Below are 10,288 nucleotides of genomic sequence, written 5' to 3' on the forward strand. Positions count from 1 at the left end.
CTAAAATCTAAATAGACATCTTTAAAATTAGAAATGCTTGATGTAAGGAAAAGAGTTCACCCATCCTAAGTGATGGTTCTAGCTTTTCCCAACAAGATCAATATCTGACTTATCAGGTAAAATTTTGGAGTATCCTAATATTTTTTTAAAAATAATTATTAAATACTTTTATAGCATAAACTACTCTTATTTTATAGGCGAGGTATGAAAAAAAGTGTTTTTTTTTACTCAAAGAAACCTTTGCTTATGAGGCACACCATGCCTCCATGTTAATATGGTCAAGCTCCTGGTCATAGATGTGCCTAACTAAGTTTGGCCATCAGATAGAGGCACCATGGGAAGAGGAACGTCATGAAGAAATAATAGCCCTTCCACTACAGAAGAAGCTTAGAACTACTAGCATCGCAACTCTCTCTAACTGCCAAGAAGGAGCTTGACTTGACACCAACTTCATTGAAGCCAATGAGAGCTAGTTTAGCATGCAAATCACAAGATCTTGCAGTAGAAATTTGGGAGGAGGACTGAAAAATGATAATATGTAGGGGTTTATCAAAGTATAATTGCTTGTAGATATAATAGTGAATCAAGACAAACAATTTTAATGAAAACACCAACAAGATGGGAACTTTCCTAAAAAAAAGGTTATATCCTAACTAACACCACAGTTTCACGCACGAGTCCAACAACAAGGAATACATTACATTGTTGTACTAAAGCATCATTTATGTGATAAGAAGATAATTTGGGAAATTGTCATTAGAAATTACTTCACGATATGCACACGTATGATCTTCCTCATCCTTGCTCTTTTTACCACGAGGAAAGCTCCAACTAGCTCCGATCTTCCAACCTTTGACAAGTAAACACTGCAAAAGAGATTACATATGTAAATATACTCGACATAAATGAATACATAGAATAGGTCTAATGCTTCTTATGAGTTCCACAAGAACTAAGCATAATGATATACAAAGCTAATTAAAGGATCATATTGTCTATTCCACAAGGGTCTATAAAACAGGATCTAGAAATGAAAATATGAAAAGAACAGCTGGAATTTAAAAAGAAAGAAAATATGATAGTTTAAAAGAACATAGTTACAGGTTGACAATGTAAGTAGTCAGACCTACTATCCTCACCCTCCAAAACCTACAATCAATCCCCACCCTAAAAAGAAAAACTTATTCTCTCACATGTCTCTTCTTGCATAGTTGCTCTATCAAGTGTCCTTAAAGTCCTCTGAATAAATTTAATATTTATTATTTAAGATCCTCCATTGACCTAGAAGTAGTCCCTCTTTTCTTCAGACTCATTCTAAGATGAGTTCTACACATGCCAAAGTTTGACATACTTTGATACTCAATTCAATCATCGAATGAAACTTAAATAATCTGAGAGGCTAACTACATAAGAAAAAAACACAATGCTCCACATCAAACTTAACGGCACTACATAGTTCAAGACTTCAAGTTAACATTTTTGTCTTAATTCATACATGGTTATCTGTGACCAAAGAAAGCAAACAACATAAGACTTGCGTTAATGAATGAATGCCTAAGTTATAATTTCAGTATAAAAAAAATAGGAAAATCAATGCAGTTCCCGTATTCCTATGTCTTTCTCTTTTTCTGTCCTCTAGTATGAATCACTATGTCAAGGAATTAATTAAGACTTGAGGACCCGGAGATCACTATAAAAGACAGATTAGCAAAGTTATGAAAAGAAATGAAGAATAAAGTTTTTTCATGATCAGATCAACTAACCCTTTCATAAGACTCGTCTAATATGATTGCCCCACTAACTGGAACTCGAAACTTGTAGGTAGTAAAGTCCTTGTAGATGTCATCAATATGATTGATATATGGTCTTAAAGCAGCACAATTATTAAACACTATGAACCATTAAGGAAGACAATAAGACAAAGAAAGGTTGGGAAAAAAAGAAATTCTCAAGCAATCTAATGAATGACAACAATGCATATCCATCAAGAATAAGATATTAGCATTCAGTTACTGAAAGCAACAATCATAAAAATAAACTAATATGTTCATAGGCAGGTGAAGAATAAAGTATTGCATAAAGAATACTCAGTTAGAAGCAACCTGCAATGTTCACATGATAAAAGGTACTTGGAATGAATGGGTATTTCAATCTCTCAAAGAAATATCAAATACAATAGAAAAGTTTCAAAAGTAGAACTAAAAATGTCAATGCATAATAATTGGAAGTGCAATGCCCCACTCCTAAAACGATGGTAATTCTGGAGTTGAATTATAAAACTAAATTACGCTAAGATATTTTAACCAAAAAAAAAAAAAAAGCTTTCTGAATAGTAAAATATATTAGGTGTTAAACCTGAAAGCATCTCATCATAAAGAAATTCTCCAACCTCCATGTAAGCACGTTTTGTGCAAGAGATTTACATGCTCCATATGTGTGACCTTGTGTGTCCAATTGTCCCATTGCAGATCATACCCAACTCACCCTACCAGCACCTCCCAATGCCACTGCGCCTCTCTGTCTCCCAGCATCATTCGTTTCTGAACACTGACCTGAAATTGGTACCTCTATTAAAATTTTTTTATATTGTTGATTATGCTGTTTTCAGATTTAGAGCCAAGGATAACAACCATGCTATTTCTGCCTAGTTCGATTCTTATCAATTTACGCTTTACTTCATGTGCAAGAGATTTACATGCTTCCTATGAGTGTGACCTTGTGCGTCCTATTGTCCCATTGCAGCTCATGCCCAACTCACCCCACCAGCACGTCCCAATGCAACTGCACCTCCCTGTGTCTCCCAGCATCATTCTATTCTGAACACTGGTCTGAAATTGGAACTTCTATTAAAAAATTTTATATTGTTGATCACGCCGTTTTCAAATTTAGAGCCAAGGATAACACCCATGCTATTTCTGCCTAGTTCAATTCTTATCAATTTATGCTTCACTTCTTGCTTCCAAGGCATGCTATCTCACTCCTACTCTTTCCCCAAGGCCCATTCCATCTATGTTAACAACTGCTATCCTATCAATGCTCCCATTCATAGGGCTTCTCCCTCTATAAGATCACTGTTGTGCATTCCCTGATCCTTCGCTAAGGCTGTTAGGGGAGAACAAGGATCACGATCCTATGATTAATTCCACTTATTTCTCCCACACATTCTCGACAAGGACCTGAAACTACTCCTCACATGCTACCATCCTCCTTTCAAGATAAATCAATCCGCATATAATTTTTGAATTGGCTTTGTCGTTTTTTCACTACTTCGGTAACACATTTCTCTAAGATCAATCCCAAATTGGAGGTGTCTTAGATATTACAATCGGGACTGCATTTGATTAGGGATTATAATAATGTTGGACTTATCAGTTATTTTCATATTTTTATCAAACTATCACAAAAAATCTAATTGCTAGACTCTTTTCTTGGATAATATACTAAATGGATGGTTCCAAATACGTATGTTTGTAGTCACTTCATTTTGATTGCTTTGTGCAACCCTCTAGTACTTCTGTTTGAGATTGTTAATCCACATTTATGGTTAATTTTTGGTAAACAACTTCAAGTGGATGCTGCTACCGTCAAATTGTATGTTATTACCGCTCTAGAGAAACCAATTTAACTTGATTTCACATGTAATGGATATTGTCAGAAGATTGAGTTTGATAGTATTCCTTCTTATTGTTCTTCTTGCAAAATATTTTATCAAAATTTTTCAGAATGCTTCAAGGCATACATAGAGCTACAAAATTTCAAAATCATGGCAGTAGAGAATCTCAATCGAAATAAAAGTCTTCTAATGCGATGGTCGTAGTTTTGATTGCTTCTGATATAATTTGTATTTTAAACTTCGAACCAACTATGGATCCTGCCTTAGAATCAATTCCTTCGTGGGATGCTAGCCCAATTATTACAATTTCCCTGCACCTGCTCATGATTTATTATCCAAGCCCTAGGGATCTAAACAAGGCAAGCTTGAGCGAGCCTAAGGCTTGCTTGTGTCCTGCCTGTTCAATTATTTTTTTGTTCGTGTTCGAAATAGTTTGTTAGAAGCTTATTCGTGTTGGGCTCGATTCAAATTTATTTGTTCGAATTAGGCTCGTGTTCAACTCGAATTTAATTCAAACATGGCCAAAAGAGTTAATTAATTAAATCAATATTAGTAAAATAAAAATTTATTTTAATGTATATGTTTTGGATTTCACACAACACATCCACACCGCACAACTTCCTTGTCAAAAAATTTCTTCCCTTCCTCTTTTAAAAAACTTTTCTCACAAAAACTTTTGTCTAACTCACCATGTGGGATTAACCTAGTTCCACCCGTGATGTAGTCCTGGTTCCCTGCTCCGTCGTCCTTCATATTTACATCTCACAACTTGTAATGTAAGCTTAACAAGTGCATTGGTGATAAATAAATAATTACTTCAAAAGAAAAAATCTTTCAATCCAAAGTAGAACAAATGAAAATAAAGTGTCAGTCGTACGAAAATGAAGATGTGTGATATAGTTTAAATTTATTCATCTCTAGTTTAAAATTTTAAAAAATAGATATTTATATGAATTTTAAATACAAAATAATTATATTTATAGCTTCTTAATTTTGATATAAGTTACTAAACTAAAAATAATTCATTCAAACCACCTTTAAAAATAATAAATCATTACAAGAATTCTATTTACAAAGAAAACATGTTTTGAATTACAAATCTTTGTTAATACTTATATTTAAATATGTAACACTTTACATGCATACCACCCAAATTCTATTTATTTACATATTTAACACCTAAAGTAATATTTTTTTTTATAATTATACCACCTAAGTATAAGACTGGAAAAAGTAGGGCAGATTGTCATTACCTGACAATCGGGAACAGCAACTAAGCCAACCAAGCTTAAAAGAAAGCAAGTGATTCCAGCTATTGTGAAACGGTTTGATTATCATTAATTACCATAATGGACGATACATGTTAGTGTTATGATTATTTTTCATGAAAGTATTTAGAAGAGGTATCTGCAATGTGGCTTCAAATAGACCACAAACCTTTCGTTTGAAAGAATTATGGAAACTCAAAGGATACTATGGATACTTAAAGGTAAATTTAAACAAAAAAGGTCAATGAAACAAAGAGGAAATAAGAATATCAAGACAAACCAATGTATAAAAAATTAGCAAATATAAATTAACGAAAGATTGTATAACAAGAAGAATGGGTTGGTAGATATTGAAGGTGAAGTAGTTGAAAATAGACTTAAATGGTTTGGAAACAAAAAACAGAAATGTAAAAATTGAATTGATCAAATGAACAAACAAAATTCAGGTTGAAAGATTAAGAAAGAATTGGATAGACCCAATAGAAGAAGTTGTGTTTAAAGACGTTGTGAATAATAGATTTTAACATCTTATGCAACACTAAACGAAAAACAATAGAAAATAAGGATTCATTAAACCAAGCCCAATTAGTTAGAACTATGCTTGTTGTGATGATATTAATAATGCCGATAAGCAATCACTCGCATTTCTTGTACTGATTGATAATTCATGAGTGGTCATTTCACACATAAATAATAAGATTATATTTGAAAAGCTACATTAGACCAAAATCATGAAAATTTCCCACAATTTAAATATCATCTATTATAATGAAATGGTAATTAAATATTGATAGTTATCATTGCTCTGAAAAGAATTTGGTAATGTAAATTTTGTTATCTACAATAACCTCGACATCCTTTTTTTTCATGAATATGATCTGCATCGTATTAGTATCCAATTTCACTTGAGATCATGCCATTTATGAGTAAGGATTAATTATTATATTTCACATTAATCTGCATTTCCATATATGAACCAAAAAAATAAGATGATAAACACTAGCAGTGCATCTTGGAAATTAGGATGTATTCATGACGAAAAAATATAAGTTAATGAGCTGGATAATCAAAGATGTGAACTCTTTGAAGGAAAGCGACTTCAGGGCTGGATTTTGTTCCACTGAATTGTCTTCATAAAACCAATGTGCTTGTTCAAGAAGAAAAAAAATCCTCTCAAATGACTCCAGATCTTCTTGTGGAACATTCAAAACAAACCGGCTGCAAGAGATGCAAACTTTTCAATGACAATAATAGATGATAAAGAACAAGAAAAATCCTAAAATATGATGTATGAAAAAAAAATTTGCTCTAATAGAGTAGCCAAAACAATTTCTATGGCAAAATTTAGGCTTGATATCAGATTTTGTGTTATCTCTCCCTTTTGCAAAGCAATATTTAAGAGTAATGATGCTTTTTTTGGTCGGAATACAACATGCATGTGGATTTAAAATAGTAATTTTCTTGATAATTGTTCTCAAATTTAACTGATTTGTGATTGACTGATTTTTCTAGAAATTATTAGTTGATATTTAAAATTTTCATTTCATCAAAACTCAATGGCTTAGCATTGGGTCATAGTGGCTTAATTTGCATTTGCAAAGGTCCCCTTAATCAGATGATTCATTTTATACCCACCTTTGTTGCAAATAAAAAAATAGGGAACATAAGCAATGGCAAGTTTCAACATAAAGTGAAGACCTTGGTGTTGATGTAGCATCCCAGCAGTCGTCTAACTTACTAGATTCAGGTGTAAATCCTTAAAATAAGAAAGTAAAGGAACAAAATAACCATATAGTAGTGAAATACAAATTTTTTTTGCAAAGTATCTAGCTAAATATTTTAAGCTGCAGCAATAAAAGAGTACATGCAGATATAGAAATTCATGCGTCATTAACTCAATGAGATTTGAAGCCAATAAAAACTCTAGAAGAAAGTCCCAATTACAGTGATAGAAATTTTGGAAACAAGGGGCATGTGCCTTCCCCATTATGTGTTACAATCAATGTTATCATCATTGTTGTGTCCTAGAAAATTCACAGTGACTAAGTGATAATTTAACGTTATAGCATTGCACAAAGATCCAACACACATACAAATAAAAGAAAAGTAACAAGAGAAGAACTCAAGGGTTTTTACATGAAAATACATGAAAAAAACCTGAAAAGAAAAAAAAAAAAACCATGGGGTATGACAATTACAATAATCCATTATGTAATCAAGAGTATAGAGTCCAATCTTCACCTAAATTAGAGAAGATGGGATTACAAGATAACCTTGAAATCAAAATAATAACCAAACAGATATAATTTTAAAAAAGATAATTTGTTTATAAATTTTAAGTCTGACTTCAAAATTCATGGTTGGGCTATAATATTCATAGTTGGATACAAAAGCTATAGTTGGTGTTAACAAAAGCTGTAGTTGGAGGCATATGCCATAGTAAAAGGCTAAAACATTTGTAGTTGGAGGTTATAATAGTCATATTTGGCTCTAGCAAATGTTGGTGGTGGTCTAAAGCAAACTCTGGTAGTTGGCCGTGGATTATGGTGGTTGGCAACAACTGTCGGGACTTCAAGAGTTAAGCTTTAGTAGTGAGCTCACTATTCTCCTCTCCTCACTCCTCCCCCCTCTCAAGTGCAGAATAGGGGTATATCTATAGTTTTTAAGAGGGGCATTTCGGTAAATATGATAAATCTCTCAAAGAACTTTATCAGACAGTTTACATTGATTCATTTGATCATAGTTAATTTTTTCAACATTTAAGTGTCTTAATGACATCAAAATTGAATAGTTTTCAACTCGTTGGATTATTCAGATCAAGATACTCGATTTGACTATAAGCATGTCAAATTTTAATATTGTTTGGCATTCTAACTGATGCATCAAAGTCTTTAAGTGTTCAATCTTGATTGATTTAAACTCGGATTGGATCATTTTCAACATCATTAGGTTCATCTTGTCAACAAGCTCAATTTAATTATAAATTTGCCAAATGGTCTTAAATTTGAATTTGAAATGTTTCTTGCTCAAGATGCTTCGACGTTCGTGGCTGAGGATAACAATTTGTTGATGAATTATTAATCATGAAAGCTTGAGGAGGAAAGTTGAAGAGTAAAATTATGTAAATGATAAATGATAACTTGACTGACGAATAATAAAGTGTCAAATACACGTACTAGCATTGAAGACTCCACTAGCCCTTGGACACTTAAAAAAATTGTAAAAATCTTTATGGGATTATGTACAAGGTATCATAAAGCTAATTCATTTTTGTTTTCAATTATTTTACATGAATTTCATGAATAAATCTTATTAGTGTGTCTTCTACCCTTCCATATACAAAGCAAAACCACCTAATTCAATTTTCACCATATTAAATGTTATTCACATTCTCCCTCATGTATAGTCATTTTTCAATCTATCATTCATAGTTTTGTAACGCAACCATCTTAATATTTTCATTTCTTGCCGAGCTCGACTTCTTTATTGATAAGTTATTTACTAATAAACACTCAAATCCATAAAACAAAATTTAACTAATTATAGTTTTATAAAACAAAACTTTCTTCTCATGGTATTCTAATCGAGTAAGATGCATAAGGCGCTTCTCCATTTTAACAACTCAATATTAGCTCTCAAAATTATATCATTATTTATATCCACATTACTCTCTGAAATAAATACAAGAGATAAAAAAAATCACAACAAAATATCATTTTATCTTCTAGACTTAGTACTACCACGTCGACTAAGATTGCATATCATATATTCTGTCTTTATTCAACTGATTCCTCTATCTTCTATGATTTTCTCCACAATTCTAAATTTTCATTTACTTTAATAAGGGTATCACCAATTAGAAATATCACCTATAAAAAGCTTCTCTATGAATATCTTTTATGTGGATCTCAATAATCAATAGAATAAAAAAGGCATTAATTTTGATCATTAACATAAATCTATCATGATTAAGATCTTTGTAGTCCCTCTACAACTATTTTTAATACTAATCAAAGCTCCATTATATATAACTTTACTAATTTCACACATAAATAAGTTCAAATGGTACTTAATCATACAACTTCTCAATCATAAATCAGTTCATGCCGACCATAAATCCTCTCATATATTATCCAATAGAATATATATATATGCTTATTTAAATTGCCTCAACTCACTTCAACAAACATGTTTTATAATAATTCATCCATGTCTTCTTTTTTTTTTTCTTTTTTAACTACCTTCAAATTCAACTTGAAGAGCATAAGTAACAATCACCATTTTAATACCTTTATTAACATAAAACACTTTATCTTCTGACTCGATATTCACAATTATATCGACTTCACTCTTTTGGTTAACCCGCTTGACATAAATATCTTATAACTTCACCTAGAATTCAGTCATTGCTTCACTTTCCATTTAGTTCTTGGAAAAAAGTGATGTCGATTCTTCTTCTAATTGTTTTCCCCACTACATATCTTGGCTTACCTTAAAAGCCATAGAATAACATGCAGCAAAATTAGGCTTAATTTTATAGATCAACAACTCTTTCACACTTTTCATCACAAATGGGATAAGTTTTGATACATCATTTGAAAGCAATATCCTAATTAAAGTTTCCTTCTGTTCACTACAATGGATTAAGTTTGTAGCGCGTCATTTACAAATGACATCCTGATAATTTTATCCTACTTCTCACAACAATCTGACTAGGTCAAAAAAGTTGGAATACGAACATTCCAAAATCTCTTAATGACTTTAGGATCTTGAGATAAATTTTGAAGCATAAAATTTAAGATGAGTCGACATGCCCCTTGTCAATTGCTTCACAGTGAACCATTTATCGCAGTTTCGAATCTCTGGGACAAGATACAGGTGTCTTGTTGAGAAATCATCATTGCTGTCATGGGAAACTTCACAGAAACATTCAAATTCGAGCCATGCACAATCCTTCTCATTTAAATAAAGGTGCAAACATAGAGCAAGCACTTCATCAAAGAATCAAAGAACTCGCTGAAATTGAAACGTAAATATCGAAAAAAACGTGGAAAGTGGAGACAAAGGCGGGGAAATAGACTAACCTGCAGAGATCGTCGAGGAGCTCTTGAGGGGGGAGAATTGTTTTCATAGGGGCGCTGGAGGTCCGATGGATAGTGTTGCCAGCCATTAAACTTCAAGGCCTGTCGAAGGCTAGAAAGCGAAGATCACTAGGAAAGGAATCTGATTTATAGGGCTCCGGGCCGCCTCTGTTTCCAAAGAAGCTATTGAAGGCGAGATCGCCGGAGTTGGCGACGGTGGCTGCGAGAGTCAGTGAGAATCAAAAGGTTCACGACACCTGGAGTGAACCCACCGGGGTTGTCGACATGAACACAAATCACTAACGCAAGCTTGAGGCAAACGTTTC

General features: G+C 32.7%; 1 protein-coding gene across 1 annotated transcript in view; it reads right to left on the reverse strand.

Moving 5' to 3' along the window:
- Window positions 1-10,288, reverse strand: part of LOC110023972 (mRNA-decapping enzyme subunit 2) — a 28,986-nt gene extending 18,698 nt beyond the window's left edge. Inside the window, exons 1-4 of the mRNA XM_020723653.1 lie at window positions 9,966-10,288; window positions 5,948-6,099; window positions 1,764-1,891; window positions 768-866 (exon numbers count right to left, since the gene is read on the reverse strand). Coding sequence (XP_020579312.1) covers window positions 768-866; window positions 1,764-1,891; window positions 5,948-6,099; window positions 9,966-10,051 — 465 coding nt within the window. The 5' untranslated portion in view covers window positions 10,052-10,288. The remainder of the gene's footprint in view (window positions 1-767; window positions 867-1,763; window positions 1,892-5,947; window positions 6,100-9,965) is intronic.

The sequence above is a fragment of the Phalaenopsis equestris genome, unplaced genomic scaffold (genome assembly GCF_001263595.1).
Source record: "Phalaenopsis equestris unplaced genomic scaffold, ASM126359v1 Scaffold000237, whole genome shotgun sequence".
Taxonomy (NCBI): domain Eukaryota; kingdom Viridiplantae; phylum Streptophyta; class Magnoliopsida; order Asparagales; family Orchidaceae; genus Phalaenopsis; species Phalaenopsis equestris.